General features: G+C 38.7%; 3 protein-coding genes across 6 annotated transcripts; all 3 read left to right on the top strand.

Moving 5' to 3' along the window:
• The first annotated feature begins 297 nt into the window (after window positions 1-297).
• Window positions 298-4,375, top strand: LOC128258590 (L-lactate dehydrogenase). 2 transcript variants are annotated; one of them, XM_052990294.1, is made up of 4 exons: window positions 298-458; window positions 2,315-2,694; window positions 3,412-3,867; window positions 3,960-4,375. In XM_052990294.1, the coding sequence occupies exons 2-4, from the start codon at window positions 2,317-2,319 to the stop codon at window positions 4,122-4,124; spliced, it is 999 nt and encodes a 332-aa protein (XP_052846254.1). In that variant the 5' UTR covers window positions 298-458; window positions 2,315-2,316; the 3' UTR covers window positions 4,125-4,375. The 2 variants fall into 2 exon arrangements, with proteins under 2 accessions (XP_052846254.1, XP_052846253.1); XM_052990293.1 differs by lacking the exon at window positions 298-458 and adding an exon at window positions 2,040-2,145.
• A 715-nt stretch (window positions 4,376-5,090) lies between these two features.
• LOC128258435 (lipase member H) lies at window positions 5,091-6,422 on the top strand. Its single transcript, XM_052990037.1, has 3 exons — window positions 5,091-5,274; window positions 5,338-6,050; window positions 6,107-6,422. The coding sequence occupies exons 1-3, from the start codon at window positions 5,091-5,093 to the stop codon at window positions 6,338-6,340; spliced, it is 1,131 nt and encodes a 376-aa protein (XP_052845997.1). The 3' UTR covers window positions 6,341-6,422.
• Window positions 6,423-7,176: 754 nt separating this feature from the next.
• Window positions 7,177-18,805, top strand: LOC128258410 (bestrophin-2). Of its 3 annotated transcripts, none has more exons than XM_052990009.1 (12): window positions 7,177-7,330; window positions 9,936-10,314; window positions 11,529-11,639; window positions 11,701-11,887; window positions 11,958-12,326; window positions 12,534-12,662; window positions 13,321-13,428; window positions 15,178-15,417; window positions 15,852-16,161; window positions 16,699-16,791; window positions 17,047-17,103; window positions 17,565-18,805. In XM_052990009.1, the coding sequence occupies exons 2-12, from the start codon at window positions 10,244-10,246 to the stop codon at window positions 18,131-18,133; spliced, it is 2,244 nt and encodes a 747-aa protein (XP_052845969.1). In that variant the 5' UTR covers window positions 7,177-7,330; window positions 9,936-10,243; the 3' UTR covers window positions 18,134-18,805. The 3 variants fall into 3 exon arrangements, with proteins under 3 accessions (XP_052845969.1, XP_052845966.1, XP_052845968.1); XM_052990006.1 differs by having other exon boundaries at window positions 16,861-17,103; XM_052990008.1 differs by lacking the exon at window positions 7,177-7,330 and adding an exon at window positions 8,693-9,387 and having other exon boundaries at window positions 16,861-17,103.
• Window positions 18,806-19,008: the final 203 nt, after the last annotated feature.

The following is a 19,008-nucleotide window of genomic DNA, read 5'->3' as shown; positions in this document are numbered from 1 at the left end:
GAATAGGTATGTTAGTTTATGCAATGATACAAAACTACATATTTTTTTTTTTATTTTTTTTTATATATTTTTTATATTTTTATAGTATTTAATGTATGACACATTCTAAAGCTTTGTTTATTGGTACAATACTTTCTTGTTTAAGAATTCATTTTAAAATGAAGATGTTCTTCAACTTAATATATATTTTCTAAGGTCCTGAAAATTTTAAAAAACAGGCATCTTTTTTTTAGTGTACTGTCGGAGGAGGAAAGAGCGAGAAAGAAATTGAGAGAAAAAACGGCTGCGGAGGCTACAAAATCCAGCGGCGGCAGCTAAATTCCAAAGCAGTCCGTTTGAAGTGCAAACAGTTCGCAACGAACGCGCAAAGTGAACGGAACGTCGACGACCTCAAAAGGCAGAGGCGCCCAAAATAATCCAGTGAAAAAAAGTGAATTTAAATCAAAACCAAACCAAAAGTAAGCAACAGAAACTATTATGCACCTAGAAAAATAGTTTAAGTGACTGTCGAGGAGATTCTAGATTTTAGTAGTATTTAACTAACTAACTTCCGGGCTAACTTCCGGCCTCATCAAAGTGCATTCAACTTTTGAGGGACAAGTGCACGTTCTTTCCGAAAACCGAATCCGAATTCAAACCTCGCCCTTGGCCTTCCGCACTAGTACCGTTAGTGGGATGGGCGGTTTTTCCGGGGTTTTCCGAAAGAGGGAGGGGTTGACAATTGGGCGTACAATTGGCTTTCACTTTCGTTTTCATTGAGAGCATGCGCCGTGTCGTGAACAGCTGTTTTCCCAGATTTTGACGGGGTGACGTCGGCCACCCAATAAAGTGGAACAACCGCATTTGACTTTGAGAGAAGGTCATTCGTAGGTCCAATTATGAGGCAAGTTTTAGCAGCTTGCAACAAGTGGGGTGGAAAATATACATATTAAAGTCAAAAATTCTGACCCAAATATGTGTTAATTTTGAACAGAATTAAGTTATATTTACATACTGAAAGAAAAGTGGCAAATAATTTTAAACCTATCTAAATACCTGATTTTTTTTAATAAAAAGGAAATTTTAAATAAAATAAACCATAATAAATCCGTATAAGAATATATATTGTGAAATTGATTTACTAGTTTCTAAAGAAATCAATCTATTAGTTACTGCACCATTTATACATATATATATATATATAGCCAACCATGATAAAACAAAAAACACTTTGTCTGAAAACAATATGGCTTATTTTTGCAATACTAATATTGCAACACTATGAGTTCCCAATAAAAATAAACCAAGATCGCTGAGCCATAAATCATTATCTAGTTTTTATATATCTGTGACATTTCCCTCACTTTTCGTACCTCACACTTAGCGGTGCGGAACTCATTGGAACTCTTGGGTTTTTTTGTACCCAGCCCAAATTCTTTAGAACTCATAACCGCACTCTCGTAATTTAATTCAAGCCAGGAAAACACTCAACCTAAAGCAGATTCTAATTAAAAACGTGCCACATGTTTATATAAATATTTTCTCACTGATTAGTGTTTCAATATGCACTTATAATCTCAAGCAATCTAATCTGCCATCTATATTGCAAACATTAGCAACAAGCTCAACTTTGGCCCCCCAAACTCTTGCTGTAGGTGATAAGGCCAATCATACGTCATGGTGAAAAAACCGATTTATGGTACATATATAAAAAGCGTAATTTACAGTCTAAATATTAATCATCAGAAACAGCCAATAATTTGATTGGAAAAATTGCTTTAATGGTTCACTCAACTGATAAGATAAAAAATGGTCAACTTTCAAAGAAGTACCTCTGACTGTTGGCCTTATCAGAAATAAAACGATTAATGCTGAATCGGGGGATTAATTTCGAAACGTTTAGCATTGGTACACTGATAAAAATTCCATTTGTGGCTAATATGATATTATCAACATTAAATGAAGAAGACTCTAATTGACTGGCAGTGTCATGTGCCCCAATACCATCACATGTTGGCTCTATGAATTGCTATATAAAAGAGCAAAAAAATCATAATTTAATTTTTTCGGCAATGTTTTCGGCTCGGTCCGGTTGCGTGTTGTGGCGATGTCGCTTTTTTCTCATTAATACGACCTTCGTGAAGGTTAAAGAACGCCAACTAAGCAGTATGTGTGTGTCTGTGTGGGGAAAAGAGTTTCCCCAAAAAATTGTGAATGTTTTAACTAAATCATAGGCACGTGATGGGTAACAACCACCAAATAGACAATCTCCCTGGGGGAGTTTTTTGATTTCCTAACAAGATATTTAAAGGGCTTGCTTTCTTACCTCCCTCAGCAATGGCCGCCATTAAGGACAGTCTGTTGGCCCAAGTTGCCGAGGTGCTGCCCAGCTCCGGGCACAAGGTCACGGTGGTCGGCATCGGCCAGGTCGGCATGGCCAGCGCCTTCAGCATCCTGGCCCAGAACGTGTCCAAGGAGGTGTGCCTCATCGATGTCTGCAGCGACAAACTGCAGGGCGAGCTGATGGATCTGCAGCACGGCTCCAACTTCCTGAAGAACCCCCAGATCACGGCCAGCACCGATTTCGCCGCCTCGGCCAACTCGCGTCTGTGCATCGTGACCGCTGGAGTTCGCCAAAAGGAGGGCGAGTCCCGTCTGTCCCTCGTGCAGCGCAACACCGACATCCTCAAGAACATCATCCCCAAGCTGGTGGAGGTAAGTTGAGATCTATAAAATGGCATTTAAAATTACAGAACAGAGATTCTGAAATCGTCGGTTTTAAAAACCTTTTTATTATTTCTGATGAACTAGAAAACAAACAAAGTTTTAAGAACATTTGATTCACAAATTAATTTGAAATAACTTATAGGTTAACTAATTCTGTTTAAAAACTTAACAGTTCTGTAACACCTGTGATTAATATTTAACAAGTGTTTATCGAATTAATTTAAAATTGCTTCTTAGGTAAACTTAGTTTGTTAAAAATGTAATTAAATAACATGTAAACGTGTTAATTTTTTTGTTTCATTCCCCACACTTAACTTTTTTTTTAATTTACAACCTAAACGGCTGAAAGCTGTTTTTGATTATATATTAAACCACAGCTACATAAGTTTGTTTTCAAGTTGGGTCATAAACTTTTTTGAATAAAATGAGTTTAGCATGTGCAGAAACTTTTATTTCTTAAGTTTCCAGACTTTTTGTTATTTAATTAAAACTAATATTGATTTTTGAAATCATCCTATATATCCGGACTTAATTCATTTAAAGAACAGAATTCTCAACCATAAATCTAATAATTATAATTAAAATCAACTATATATTTTTCAACTTTAAAAATTTAAAGACTTTTTAACCATATATCTCTGTGGTGTTTTGTCCAGCTTAAAGATGTTCAGGGAACTACAACTAATGAGTTTATTCCACCCACAGAACAGTCCCGATACCATCTTGCTGATGGTGTCCAACCCCGTGGACATCATGACCTACGTGGCCTGGAAGCTGTCCGGTCTGCCCAAGAACCGTGTGATCGGCAGCGGCACCAACCTGGACTCGTCCCGCTTCCGCTTCCTGATGTCGCAGCGCCTGGGCGTGGCACCCACCTCCTGCCACGGCTGGATTATCGGCGAGCACGGCGACAGCTCCGTGCCCGTTTGGTCCGGAGTCAACATTGCCGGCGTGCGGCTGCGTGAGCTGAACCCCATTCTAGGCACCGGCGAGGATCCAGAGAAGTGGAACGAGCTGCACAAGCAGGTGGTGGACTCCGCCTACGAGGTTATCAAGCTAAAGGGATACACCTCCTGGGCCATTGGCCTGAGTACCGCCTCCCTGGCTTCGGCCATCTTGCGCAACACGAGCAGTGTGGCCGCCGTCTCCACCTCCGTTTTGGTAAGTTCCCAACCAACTTGTTATCAGCTATCATAAAATATTATTTATGGGTATTGCTATATTTTTTTAATATTTAATTTCCTATTTAACAGGGCGAACACGGCATCGATAAGGATGTGTTCTTGTCGCTACCCTGCGTTCTGAATGCCAACGGTGTGACATCTGTGGTTAAGCAGATCCTGACCCCCACCGAAGTGGAGCAGCTGCAGAAGTCTGCCAACATCATGTCCGATGTCCAGGCCGGTCTCCAGTTCTAAGCGAAACCAACCCAACTATCAACAAATTCATTCACAAGCCACAAACACAACACAAACAGAGCGGAATGCTAATTTTAGTCCAATTAAAAGCCGCGGGGGAACAGAAGCCAGTGAAGAGATGCCTCGGACAGAGCATCAAGTATTTCTGACTACCAATGTTTATTTTTAGTACACCTCTCAATTTATTTATTATTTTTATGCATTAGTTTTTGTGTGCCCACACGAATAAACTGTTTAAAATTTAAGTTAAACCCGTAACGCTCTTGTTATTTGGTTCATCTTGGGTTCTTCATTGGATTTTAGGTTAATTTTTTATGATTTTTTGGCCTGGACTAGCGACGCTCTCTTAAACACAGTCTACCACTTAAGGAACCTAATTTTAAGGCCACTCTCGATAAATTCCATTTGGAAAGAATCAGAGTCAGACAACAACCGCCGCTACCTCATTAGCGTAAATTTGTAATTGTGAATCGCTTGTCAACTAAGATGAATTCTAGTCAAATTTACAGCCCTAACTATACTCAAAAAAAAATAAGCAAACTAAACGAAATTCATTTAGTCAAAATATACATTTTAATGAATAAAGATTTAGCACCTAGTTGTCATCGAGCACCCACCAAAACAACAGATTACAGGCTTAATCAATTGAGGGGAAAAAAAAAAGTGAATAGAGTGATGTAATGGAAACTGTGGCAAGAATTTTCATATTGAGGCACGGTCGGTTTTGGGGTGATACTCAATCAGCAAAGACTTATCTGGCACTATTACTTACTTTTGGGGCTGAAGATTTTGGGGCGGAACCGCAGACAACGACCAGACAGAACCCTCGTTAACAGACGTGCTGCAACCAGCTAAAAAATAAACCGAAATCGAAAACCAACTACCAGATAAGAGAGTCTCGCTTGGCGAGTCTTTTGGCCAAGATAAGACCTGGCTATAAAAGAGCCCAGCTGTTGGTCTGCAGTCATGAGAGCAGAATTCACCATGCAGAAGAGCACAGCCCAGATGATCGCAGCAATCTGCCTGATCTGTCAATCTCTGGCAGTGGAGGTTAAGGATGAGGATAAAAAGCCCCTAAATATTGACAGTGTCCAAAGACAAAATTTAAAACTGCTAACTGAGCAACTGAATCGGGGATGGCGCGCCTTCTGTAAGTGTGAAAAAAAAAAAAAACCCAATAGCCAAAACGATCTTATAACGATATCGCGGACAGGTGATGCCCCCGTGGATGAGGGTGTGATGTCCCTCTTTCAGGGCATTAATCCCAGCGATGCCCGAATCCATGTCATGACCATTACCAACCAGAGTGTGGAGCTGCCCATCAAGTCGATATCACAAATCAAAGACTTCGACATCAACCCGGAGCGAAAGACCCTCATTTATGTGAATGCCTTCCATACGGCCGACAGTTATTTCAGTGTCCAGGAGCACTTGACTCTACTGCAGAATAGCAGGAGGGATCTCAATGTCATAGTGGTGGATTTCGCCAAGGATGTGGCTCAATTGTACTATGCAGTGCGTCATCATCTCTCCGTTGATGGTTATTTCGTTTATAAACTACTGAGGGCGCTAACGGATGCGGGCATTTCCGTGCAGGATATAACTTTGGCAGGACACTCGGTGGGTGCGAATATAGCCGCTTTGGGAGCGCAACTATTTGCCAGGGAAAACAAACAATTGGTGGGTCAACTGATAGCCATCGATCCTGCCACAATGTGCCGCACCACCGATATCTTGGTGAAACAAAGTGTGGCTGCGAGGGTGATAGTGCTGCACGGCGAGGGTGATGTTTTTGGGGTAAGGGTTCCTCTGGGTCACATTGATATCTACCCCAATGGCATTGGCTACTTCCCAAGAAGGAAACTTCAGCCGGGCTGCGATTCCAAGATCTGCAGTCACATGTATCCCTTTGTTTTGTTCATGGAGGTAAGGTTTTATATATTTATCAAAATAGTTTTATTTAATTTCAGTTCAACTTATAGGCTCTCATCGAGGGTGTGATGATCCCAGCCACCAAATGCGAGAGTTGGGCGAAATTCCGCCAGGGAGACTGCAATTTCCAAAACACCATCAACATGGGTCTTATCTATCCAGCTAGTGCCAAGGGTCTGTACTTTTGTTTGACCCAGCCCAATCCACCATTTACCTACATGGAACATGGACTCCGTTATAAGGCGAGAAGTCCTGAAAAATCCACTGTCAAGAAGTCATCCTAAGTCTTAAACAAACCTGTAAGATCTTTAATTGTTTTTTAGTCAGTTAGATAAGTTATTAAAGTATGTTTTAGTAAGTTAACAATTATTATTAGTTTTCTTTATATTGAATGCCTAGAAGTATGCTTCACTTGGGCTTCAATTAATCAACAGCAGCGTTGCCAGATACATATATTTAGTTCATTTCGTGGAACTAAAGCGTTAAGTTGCCGATTTTTTTTTTATTTTTCAATAAATGCCAATTCTTAGTAACCGTTTATTTGCTAATTTAAAACTTTGAGTTTATAAATGGTGTCTTAAAATTCTTTTCAGTTAGTTATTGTTTATATTGCAACGCAGAGGAATCAGCTCTTCGCATTTATTTAATTTTCTCTTTACTTTTCCTGGTCTTTGGCTCAAGCCCAAAATGAAAACAGCTGATTAACCTCATCGAAACCGACTCTCACAGCTGCAAGAGAGGGAGTTAAGTAAAGAGAACCCGGGGAGAGTCTCTTATTTCAGGGGCTTAGTAAAAAAGGATACCTTAAATCCAAGACCCTAAGCTCTTATTAACATCTCAAACCAAACTAAAAGATTTAATCGAAAATTGAATTCTAATATCTTTTTTAAAACTACTTTAAAAATTCACCACATCAAATCAAATTGGTTGGCCATTGCCACAATTTTTTGGCTTCTATGTAAACATGCAAATTTTAAAACTCTGGGTTGCGTTGTAAAACCCCTCCTAGCCCCCATCTACTTCCCTGTCGTCACCAATACGTGTATATGGCGGTATTTTGTGGGATCCGCTCGCTGTAGCCTCGTATACCTGTTGCCAACTAAACTTTTTTCGTGCTGGCTGGAAAAAGTGAGTTAAGAGCCGCTCGCAGCCAACTCTGGAGCGCAGTTTGGTTGAGTTTGTCGAACGGTACGGTTGCTCGGCGGTCGGCATCGCAATCGCAGTTGCAGCTCGAGCTTGAAGTGTCCAGCGATAAACCCGTCGTCGTGCTGTCGGTACGTGGAGCAAAATTCACTGAGCTGAGCTGAGCTGAACACTCGCCAGTTGATCGTGCGGAACCCCATTGAAGCCAGCACTCGAACATTACACAAAACGACTAAAAATTGTATACAAAAAACAGACTCTTTTCTTTTGTAGTTTTTTCTGCTGCTGCTGTTTTCTGTGTAAACATTAAATAAATGTTTTTAATGTAATGAAAGCGAAGGGACTATTACCCGCACTACAAAAAGATACAGAATGAATTTTCTATATGATCTGGGTGACCAGCTCCCTCCATTAGATACACGTATCCACTTTGTTGAGTATCCGATCTGTATCTGTGTATCTGTAATTGTAAACGCGTCGTACGCCAGCGCGTGTCTCCAGCTTTAAATGGCCTAAGCGGCTTCGTAAACCAAGCTCCCAACTGGTCAAGTTTACTTTTATTTATGTTTTTTTTTTGCCCGATTCGCTTAGGTGTTCAGTGGGCATTCTATTGACTATAAAAACGGCCACGCCAAACTCGGATGCAATTTTTCAATTGAACATGCTTAATGAGTGAAGAACAATTAGAAAGATATATACATGTATATATAAACAGAAACTACTAAAAATAGCGGAGTAAAGAAGTAATTGATGATGCTTGGTTGTGTAATCCACACACGAATGATAAATTGAATGTATTTGATATATTAGCGAATAAATTAAAGTTTTGAACGGTCATATGAGTGCCAGCAATAAATCAATGTAAATTAATGAACAGTTCTATATATCTTTAAAGCCTTCTACTTTAACAAACACGTTAATTTTTTTCAAAAGTGCTGTTTAAATCGTTTCAATAATACTTAACGAGTTTATGGAGAACGCTAACAATGCTAACAGAAATCGGATTCATGCCTAGATCTATCTGCTTTATTGTGTGCTAATGAGGCCCGAAAACTCCCACCCACTCCAGTGGTTAATTCTGGGAACGAATCAGTGAATGGAAAAAGTGCAAGTGATAGGCGAATTAAAGAGCCATTGCTTTGACTCATTTGGTAAACAAATTGCGGGGCAAATACGTCAGAAGAAAGTGAAATTTATTCCAGCCAAATTCGTCACCAATCAAAGTCGGCTCTTCCCTCCATATCGCGTATACGCAGTGTGTTTTTCAAGAAGCTGTAACCTCTCATATCTTAAGCACTGACTGACAGGTTGTTTGTTCTCAAAATATATTACCCCAAGAGTGGACAGATGAGATTAAATCTCCAGGCAGGTCAATGACTACTATTTGTCTCCAAAGAACATGTAGATTACGAAACTTTTTAGCCGTCAGCCAGTATAAATAACTAATCTGGGAATCACGACTATCTTTAATTGTTTCTCAACTGCTAAACAATAGGAAAGTTCTTGGGAAACCAGTGGCAGTGGGTGGTTTCTCTAGCCGTGTAATCAAACGCCATCGTGACTTAACTTGGCCTAGACCCCTGCTCACAACCGGTTGGCTCTTACATTCCTGAAGATCACCTGCTATGTTTGTAAACGAAATTAACGCGCTAAAGTGAAAATTGCCGGAGTTCCCCGTGCCTGGAATCTGTATAACTCTAAGCCCCATATAGAACCCGTTCTGTTGCCCTGCCTGGTTGTAGCTTATGCAAATATTTGCAGCTTCGACTAGCGATAAGAAGCAAATACAACAGGTTTGAAATATTCGCTTTTACAGGCCCAAGTTGAAAACACTTTTTGAAAAATCTGTGATCTTCAATCGTTCGATTAATCAAAATCGCGTCGGAGAAAAGCAACATAAACGGAATTAATCAAGACCCGAATCAACAGAAAACGGGAAACGATAAAGACTCGTGGCGCTGACGGCGCAAATTAAGCACCCGAAAAAAATCAGAGAAACTGGCCAATTTTTGCCCAACCCAAGGTTTTCTTATGAAAAAAAAATCCCGAAAAAAAGCTGTTAAGATACCTTGCCATTGAGGAGAGTCTACACTTTTGGGGAAATCCTGGCCACAAAATGATGTTAAGTACTAAAAAAAAAAGTATACAAAAGGCCAAAAAGGGAACCCATAATAATTGTGTGTACAAGGTAATAGTAATAAAGTGAAGTGAAACAAAATATAACTATATAAAGTGTACATGATATATGGGTATTTTGACGTAGTGACAAATTCACGTATGGCTATAACTCGGTTCTCAGCTTAAAACACAGCATTTCACCCAAATTGAAAGTGCATAGCCCATTAAATTTACAATAAATACAAATCAACAAAATGGAAAACAGCAGCAACAACAGAAACACCACAGAAAAACTGTTCGATACGTGCCGGAATTTAAGCTGAGCTTTTTAGCCCTCCAGTATTATTTGCATGGATTGCATGTGTATTGCTCTTTACATTTTAACCAGGCGCATGTGACCGCCCACCTCCTGTCTTCCATTGTTAGGAATACAGTCAAGCTACAAGAAATAGAATTTTAAATCAATATTTCCTATGAAATTTACTAGAAAAAAAAATTGCTTTTTAATTTTGATTTGTAAATTTTTAAAATAAGAAATGCTGAAATAATATTTTGAAATTATTTTGATTATTTTATTTTATTTTAAGTACCACTGTATTTATTTTTGTTATTTTTTAGGAGAAGCTTAAAAACCACAGGTTTGGAGAGAGCGAGAAAGAGAGAGAGTCGCAGCCTGAGCGGCGGGGGTGTGAGAGAGAGAGGGAAAGCAGCCGACGGCGACGCTGCTTTCAATGACGCGGCAACAAAAACAAATAACAAAATTCGCGTACGAAATCAAACAGACACTACAATTTGGCCTTCTCCATATTGGCAGCGGCCTAGCGCCGGCCAAAACAACAATAAAAACCAATTGTTTGTGATTAAGTAAACAAAAACAAGATCAGCAAAAAAATAACTAAGTCAAAAGGAAGGGACCTCTGCAAACAATGACCGTCTCGTATGCGGGGGAAGTGCCAAATGGAAGCAGCTTCGGCTGCTTCTGGAAGATCCTCTGGAAGTGAGTAATATCTATAAAAAATATATATTATTAGCCCTTTAAAATTCAAAAGCAGAAGAATTAATTTTTTGTAATTAAATAATATTTCTAATAATTTAAAGTTGCAAAAAAAAACAAATCGTTCAGAATATTAATAAAAAAAAAATCTTATAAATTATTTTTATAAATATATTAACTTTCTTAAATAAATAAAAGGAATTTTTGATTTTATAAAGTAAATAAATACCTATTTTATTTCAAAGTTAGCAAGATGAAATATCATGAAACTTAAAGAGAGTTCATCTCAGTATACTCTGGGCTCTAGACTATCTGGGTCACCACCCGAGAGGTACCGATTCCGGGGATTTTTCCGCATTACTCATTCACCTGTTCGAGTGTTTACCAACGCAATTAACATCCAATACTCTGAACTTCTCTATTCAGACTCCATATTTTGACAGCTCTTCCAGGCAACATATGGTTTCATATTATTTTGTTTTTGGAGTGTGTTTAATTTTAACCCCAATTCGCTTTAATTGTTTCCCAAGTGCAGTCACTCGTAACTGGGCAGTTAGAACAGCAATTCCAGTTCCAGTTACTGTTGCACAGTTCCAGTTTTTGCCATTCAAAACAGAGAGAAGAAAAATTGGTAGCTATAACACCGCAGCTCCAAAAGCTCAGTTGATAAGGCATACATTTTGTAATGGATTCACTAATTGGAACCTTTTGCAAGCCACTTTTATGACTTAGAAAATGTAAAAAAAGTTATTGCGTTCCAATAGCAATAGTTACTTGGGACTAATAATCTTGAACAAAGGTTAACGCCACCCCAACCCAAATTTTGAAAAGAAGAAGGCAAGCGAAACCTTGATCAAAACAAACAGAACAAAGACCCCGCCTGAATAGTACCAGTTTTAAAGCGGTTATGCCAATCATTATACATACATTTTTTATAATGTATCAAATCACACTTTTGGGACATTAGAATTCATTGGAACTGACATGCAAGATTGAAATACCCCCATAAAAAAATCTTACGGAACTGTGGCAACCTATTAAGCTCAAAAAAATCAGAAATACAATGATCAGACAAGAGGTGGACATGATTAAATGTCTGAATGAGGAAATTATTTCCAATGAAACAAAACCAGTTAGTTACAGCTCAATGTTGGCTAAGCCATAAATTCTTTGACTACTTTAAGTTAACTAATTAAAATCCCTTCCCCTTTAAATAGATGGCGCGGCAGTGTTTACAAATTGATCTGGCGCGAACTAATTGCGTATCTTTGTTTATACTATACCATAAATGTTATCTACAGATTTGGTCTGACAGAAAGTCAGCAGGCGTAAGTATTAAAAGCTTTTCTCCTCAGTTACTTTGATATAAAAGTCTTCGTATCTTGACAGAATTTTTAAGAAAATTCGCCTATACTTTGGGCAGCAGAGTGAAAGTATACCCATGTCCTTTGTGCTGGGCTTCTATGTAAATTTGGTGGTGAAACGCTGGTGGGAGCAGTATCGTCTTTTGCCCTGGCCAGATACGTTGGCCCTGTTTATAAGTGCAGCTATTCCCAACTCAAATGGCGGCGTAAATGTAAGAAAATATTTATAAAGACTTAACCCAACGAACTCGTTTAAACCATTTTGAATACCTAAATAAACAGAACGAAACGGGTCGCCTAATGCGTCGTAATATCATGCGCTATATGGTCCTAGCCTATGTGATCACCCTGCAGCGAATTTCCCTCCGGGTGAAACGTCGCTTTCCCACCACCCAACATCTTGTGGATGCAGGCCTGATGCACGAGTCCGAGATGAAAATCTTCGAGGCCCTGAATCAGAAGAGTCCCATGTCCAAGTACTGGATGCCTTTGGTTTGGGCCACCAACATTATCAATCGAGCCAGGAAGGATGGGCTGATTGCCTCGGATCATATTGTGCAAACCATTTTGGTGGAACTCTCAGATATACGTAGACGTTTGGGTGGTCTTATTGGCTACGATACGGTCTGTGTTCCTCTGGTCTACACTCAGGTGAGTTTTACAAAAAAAGGGTCTTAATATACTGTCTCTTTTTCAAAACTTTTTTTTTGGAAAAGAATGTTAAAGTACTCTTCGCTAACATTTTACATATAAAATGGAATTTCTTTGAATATTTAAAACATTTTAAACAATTTTGAAATTGGCAATTTGATTTTACATAACCTTTTCTTAAAAAAACCTTTAAATCAAAATTTTTAGGTGGTTACCCTGGTGCTGTATACCTATTTCATAGCTGCCCTTTTGGGCCGTCAAATGTTGCCCAATGTCTTGGATAGAAACGGACGCGAAGATCCCGATCTGTACTTTCCCCTCTTTACGGTGTTGCAGGTAAATCATTTAATCGTATAATTAAATTATAGTTTTCTTGCTCAATTTATTGCGGCTTAGAAGTTATCTTAATTTGCACGTTCCGCCTTATTTACCATAAATCAAAGTCAAATTTGCACGTCTCGGTGTTTTGTAAATGTTTAAAAACTTGTTGCGGTTTTTGTGTTGCTCGCAATTGTTTTTGCTGTTTTTCGCCGAACTGAGTGGTCGAATGTAATGGCTATACCTTGTTAGCGATATGCCGCACAGATGCTCTATATATATATTATACTATATATTGACTATATCATGATATGGCCAGTTACAACAGTTGTGTTTGGTGTTTTCCGTTTTGGTTTCTGCGGTTTTCCGCTGGGGACAGATTTCAAGTGCCTTATGTAAACGATTCGCGGTCACGTTCCGCGTAATAACTTGGCATTATACCGGGCTCTAGTCTGGTTTGTGTTTTTTTCAGCGATTTAAATCTGCGACAAGTGTTTTGCTATCATTATTAACTGTTAATGCCCATACCGTATTATTTGAAGCCACAAAAAGTGAATGGTATTGCAAACCTTTCCCTGGCTGACGTGCCTTTAAAATATTTCCAAGTTAGGCAAAAATTTGTGGTTTTTTTATGGTGCAATTATTTGATCCAATCGTCTTCAATTAATCTTTGCAGTTTGTTTTCTACGTGGGCTGGCTGAAAGTGGCCGAGGTGCTAATCAATCCCTTTGGCGAAGATGACGACGATATCGAGCTCAACTGGCTGATTGACCGGCACATCAAGGTGAGTCACAGGTGCAAATAATTCGCACCGTCTTTAGGTAATCCGATGTGGCATATTGTCTTTACTCCATCCATCTGTTAAACGTTTTTAATAAACAGTGGCAATAATTACTGCGGTGAAAACAGCCATAAAACAATAATATTTCGTTAGAGATGCGAACAAAATTCCCCCCTCTGAAATTCACAAAAAACCTGTCTAACTCCCAATTAATTTCATTTAGCACGATGTAGATAAATTCAAAGATTTTTAAATTTAATTAAGAACAATGCTCGGAGCAGATGTTCTTGGATTCGAAATACTTCAAAATTGAACTTACCAGCGTTTAACTCAAACCTTGAGCAACACACATCCGCAAGATACATTACTTATACGAATCTGGTCAGGGGGTATGTCCATAATTATAGTTTCATAAGATTCCAAGTATTATGACTGCTATAATCTGATTTCGCTTATTGGGTTAGCATGCTAACTAAGTAAAAATGTTTTCGCTCTTGAACGATAATCGCTTAAGTTAGCCACTTCTTGGATTGCTGCTGAAAGGCAAAGAACATGTTCGTCTGCCACGTGCTAAAAATAACAGGCATTCTCTCCTTAGCCAAACAAACACTCAAGGGCTAAGCATTTTTTCATTAAAACGAACTGTACATTCCCCTGAATTAAATTAAATAATAGTATTTGAAAATATAATTCTTGGAACCATAAGCAAAATATAATACGCAATGACCTTCTGTATTGAACATTCGAATAGCTTCTTAAAAGTGTTGATAATATCACGACAAAAAAAATTACAAATTCATTCGAATATATAAATAAATCAATCAAATATTGATAAATCAATTATGTAAAAACTTTTATAGTATCCCTGTGGAAGCAAGTCTTAAGATTGAAAAATAAAATACTTCTGGTAAAATCCAGAAATCGTTCTTGATATAGGGCATCTAAATTCGACTATATTCCTTTGGCTGCTGATGCTGATTGAAGTTTTGGACTTGGGCTTCGGAGCTCGATGTGGCTGTGTGTTAGGCGCTCGTTTTGCATGTGTGAAGTGTGTATGTTCGTATCTGTGTTTGGGGCCTGCCGTTGCTTGCAATTATTTACAAAAGTTAGCAGCAGCAGCAAAAGTAAATTGAAAACAGGTTTTTGTTCAAAAAATGAGAAAAAATACGAACTGAAAACATTGAAACCTCTTTTGTAGAGCTTTATCATTGACTGTTTTCGTGTGTGTTTTTATGGTCATTGCTGGGTTTGCTCGATTTCGGAAATGCATCTCAAGAGGTCGAGCACACAAATGACCACTTTTAGCACGGCTATCAGCAGGGGGTTAATGCCAACACCTCTGCCAGGTTTAGCGGCCCATTTCCACTGCACTCCACACGACCAGACGTGACTCTTGCCGCAGTCGCTCGTAAATGGCAAATTGAAAGCAGATCGCGGCTAAATGATTAAGCAAATGAGTATTTTTTATACTTTTTCTTATTATTATTATTATTGTTTCTGTATTTTTTTTCTTTATTATTTTCAATTTTTCTGTTGTGGGATGTGCACTGGTTTTTGTTATGGAATAATTAAAAACTTGTAAACAATTTCACTTTTTCTTTTGTTTCGATGTGGGACAGTAGCCACGGTTTGATTGTTGTGACGTAATTGTGTTTACTGCCTCCTCGAAATAGCTCGAAAATCGCAAATGGCGAACACGTCTCGATTTTGAAGAGCCCTCGACTGATCTACTTTTGAAAAACTCGCTTTTAGGCTGCCTACATGATCGTCGACGAGATGCACGAGGAGCACCCCGAGTTGCTGCGGGATCAATACTGGGAGTGCGTCGTGCCCAAGGATCTGCCCTACACGGTGGCCTCGGAACATTACCGGAAGGACGAGCCCAAGGGCTCCGCCGAGAAGTACAAGGTCAAGAAGGAGGACGCCATGTACGCCAACATAATGCCGGGAGGCGGAAAACGAATGCTCAGCGACGATGTCTATGCGGATTACGTGAGTATCTAGATCATTAACAAATCGTTGGCTCAGTATGGGTACAAATACTAATTTCAGATACTTATATATGTCCATATTTATAAAGCCAACAAATAATAAATTCAAAACTCGTTTAAAAAAGATTAAGAATTATTTCCAAATCATTGGCAACATATTTAGTTTACATTTTAATGACTCACTTAAAGGTTTGTTGCTCTTAAATCACAAACCCAATCTTCTAAAAAGGGAAAACTATAAATTACTCTAAAGCAAGCACTAAATAAAGAAATACACTTAAAATTCAGATTGATTGCCACTGAGAGCTACTGTTTTACTGCTCAACCCTTAAGAGAAAAGTTTGCTTTAATATTTATGCCTGTAAATCTATAAATATAACAGAGTTTTTAGTAACCGAGAGAAAACTTTTTAACAATATATTTGACCAACAATAGGAGAGCGTGGACACCCCGATGGTGGAAAGGCGGAAGAATAACTGGCTGGTCAGGCAGCTATCACGCATGGGTTCGATGAGGAGCCAGTCGACAGCCTACTCCTCCGGCGGAATGCCCTTCAACCGCAATCGCCTCAATTCCGTGTACTCTAGTCCCGAGTCCGGCTTGCCACTGACCATCTTGCAGCAGCAGCAACTGCAGCAGGCGCATCAGCAACAACAGGCGGGATCGCAACCAAGTAAATCGAGTCTCTATGGGAAGTTTGTGCATCGCAAGTCGCTCCGAGCACAACGACAACTTATCAAGCAAAGTGAGTATGCATTAAAGCAAACAAATCTAAAAACAAAAAATTTTAAACAAATTTTCTTATTTTAATTATTCATCCAAGAAAAATTGATAATAATTGATAAAAATATTGAAAGTTGAGTTTTAATAGGTGTATCTTGAAAATAAACTACAGTATTAAACAGTATTCAAATATAAGTATTAATTCAATATTAAATAATATAGCCCCTATACTTTTTAGTTTAATTTCTATAAAGTAGAGTATAACACTGTAGTCTGATGACATTTTTTGAACTTTCGGGGTATTAATTTAAAACTCATCTATTGAGAAGTTTTTGGTAGGCTTAAATGGATGTAACAATAGTTTAGTTTATACGACAATTTTTTTTTTCGGTGTTAGGCTTCATTCATTAGGCTTAGTTTTATGAAAAAAGTTTATATATATAACAAGTTTTCTTCAAATCTGGTGTTTAGTATTTGATCGTGAATATAAACCAACGTCTCATTATTCTACAACCCCAAAAGTATGCATTCCAAAATAATACTTTTTCTTCACCTACAGACTCAAAGCTTAATGGCTTAAATGTGAATGTGGCCAAGACCAGACCACGGATACCCACGCCCGAGGTAGCCAAGGATGGCAACACTAATCCAGGTGAGTAACACCCACAACCCACGCACGAAACCTGCAACATTTTGTTAAAATTGCACCACCTCCATGTAGCCACCAGCTCGGTCCTCATGGCACCACAGCAGCTGAGCACCACCAGCGCACCACCGGGCATGTACCCCTCCTCCTACGCACCCGACCCCCTTCTGCACCAGGAGAGCGGCCAGGTGCTGGGCACGCTGCTGCTCTCGCCCATCAAAGAGATGGATAGCTCATCGTCCAATAACACTCTGATTCCAGGACATCCCGCCACCGCCGCCCTGGCAGCCAGCATGAAGGAGGGATTCGCAGCGAGCAGTAAGTAAAAATATAATTACAATAAAAATGATTGATTCTTTATGGTTATAGAATACTTGAAACTCTAACGTTATTTAAGTCTTGATAAAGTAAACATGTATGACCCATATATAATCTTATTAACAAAATTATACAAATCATATTAATAACATAACAAATTAATGAAAAATAAACATTTTTTTATCCAGAACTTATAAAATGTTTTGATCCAAAACACTTTAACCCTAAAATTTGGTAGATAAAATCAAATTATATTATAATATGAATTAATAAAGCGTACATCTTACTTAAATGATCTGATCTATAGAGATTTAGATTTTTGGCCATACAAATGTTTTTTTAACTACATAAGAGCTTTCTATATATGACTCTTATTGTGCAAAACCATCTAAAGCAAAGCTAGTAAATATCTAGAAATAATTAAGTGTACTAAAATATTATTTGTGTGACCCAATTTCCAGATATTCCCGCTGCCACGAACATCACAACCCTGTCGTTCCCCTTCAGCGTGACCAGTAGTGGAGGCGAAACATTGCCCACCGGGACACTGAGCATCCTGCCTATTACGGCCAACGCCCAGTTGCCCACAATAACCACGTCAGCCAGTGGCTACGATCCCAACGATGTGATCACCACAATACCGGTGTCCCTGTCCATTCAGAGATCGCCATCGGCACTCTCGATTGTCGAGCTGACCGGCACCGATGTCCAGGATGGTTACAGCAACAGTGGGTCAAGCAATGGAAATGGTGGGATCACCACCACGGCCCTGCTCTCCGTTAAGCCCCTCAACGGGAACGCAAACATTTCGCGGACCAACAGCTTCAACTTGAGCCTAAATCTGCAGGATCCGCAGCAGCGATCCTCAGTAAGATCTACGGGTCGACCCGCGGATGCGATGGACTCCTCAGCCACGATGCCAATGCCCCAGAGGAGCGGAGTTCAGGAAACGGGAGCAGGAGGATCTTCGGCACCCTCAACGCTGGCGAAACACAAGCCGGAACAAAAGACCGGAGAGGTCTATGTGTGACACTGTGTGTGTTAGCGAGCGACGTAACTAGACTTAAGAACCAATGGCTTTGAGCCACCCGGAACCACTAAAATGATATTATCAGCAGCCTGGAAAATTTGATTTGTTCAAGGACAAATGTCTCTTCTTATATCCAATCAGCAAATCAGGAAGTCTGATACCGTTTTTCATTGGAATGAATTTTTACGCAACTAAAATTAACTAAATATTAAAAAAAATTGTTTGGTGTTTTAAAAATGTAATTAAAGTAAAACTGGTATCAGACCCCTTTATTTTATACCTTATAAGTCCAGCTCAACAAAATTCTAGTAAAAGCAAGAAAATGTAACTTTTTAGAGTATTGTACATAATAGGTTTATTTAATAGGAAATTGACTTATTGTTTTGGCACTTGCCATATTAGTTAAGCGCTTTAATTTTTGCATAACTGTATAAAGAATCTATATCTCGTGTAGGCAGTGTAAATACTTGTAAACCAACACAGTATGTGATATGCGATTGTTATTCAGCTAGAATTTGTATCTTTACAAGTACAGATAATTAAGTGCCTAAGTTTATATTCTGTAATTATAATACCCTGTATGTGAATCTAGGAAATCTATGCAATAGTGGCATTTGTACAGATAAAGAGGTAACTTCTTTTAGTTATACTTTGAAATAAAATCAATCACAAAAAAAATACTGAAAGTTGAGTTTTAATAGGTGTATCTTGAAAATAAACTACAGTATTAAACAGTATTCAAATATAAGTATTAATTCAATATTAAATAATATAGCCCCTATACTTTTTAGTTTAATTTCTATACCGTAGAGTATAACACTGTAGTCTGATGACATTTTTTGAACTTTCGGGGTATTAATTTAAAACTCATCTAT

Source organism: Drosophila gunungcola, assembly GCF_025200985.1.
Source record: "Drosophila gunungcola strain Sukarami chromosome 3L unlocalized genomic scaffold, Dgunungcola_SK_2 000003F, whole genome shotgun sequence".
Taxonomy (NCBI): Eukaryota; Metazoa; Arthropoda; class Insecta; order Diptera; family Drosophilidae; genus Drosophila; species Drosophila gunungcola.
The sequence above is the reverse complement of the archived record's forward strand: the minus strand, read 5'-3'. Positions and strand labels throughout refer to the sequence as shown.

What these genes read in the sequence shown, in the direction of transcription:
- LOC128258435 (XM_052990037.1), top strand. Translation starts at nt 5,091, where the DNA reads ATGAGAGCAGAATTCACCATGCAGAAGAGCACAGCCCAGATGATCGCA. An exon ending in TCGGGGATGGCGCGCCTTCT is followed by an intron (nt 5,275 to 5,337) that starts GTAAGTGTGAAA and finishes TATCGCGGACAG; the next exon opens with GTGATGCCCCCGTGGATGAG. An exon ending in CCTTTGTTTTGTTCATGGAG is followed by an intron (nt 6,051 to 6,106) that starts GTAAGGTTTTAT and finishes TTCAACTTATAG; the next exon opens with GCTCTCATCGAGGGTGTGAT.
- LOC128258590 (XM_052990293.1), top strand. Translation starts at nt 2,052, where the DNA reads ATGTTTTCGGCTCGGTCCGGTTGCGTGTTGTGGCGATGTCGCTTTTTT. An exon ending in TAAAGAACGCCAACTAAGCA is followed by an intron (nt 2,146 to 2,314) that starts GTATGTGTGTGT and finishes TACCTCCCTCAG; the next exon opens with CAATGGCCGCCATTAAGGAC. An exon ending in CCGTCTCCACCTCCGTTTTG is followed by an intron (nt 3,868 to 3,959) that starts GTAAGTTCCCAA and finishes CCTATTTAACAG; the next exon opens with GGCGAACACGGCATCGATAA.
- LOC128258410 (XM_052990006.1), top strand. Translation starts at nt 10,244, where the DNA reads ATGACCGTCTCGTATGCGGGGGAAGTGCCAAATGGAAGCAGCTTCGGC. An exon ending in CTGACAGAAAGTCAGCAGGC is followed by an intron (nt 11,640 to 11,700) that starts GTAAGTATTAAA and finishes GTATCTTGACAG; the next exon opens with AATTTTTAAGAAAATTCGCC. An exon ending in ACGACAACTTATCAAGCAAA is followed by an intron (nt 16,162 to 16,698) that starts GTGAGTATGCAT and finishes CTTCACCTACAG; the next exon opens with ACTCAAAGCTTAATGGCTTA.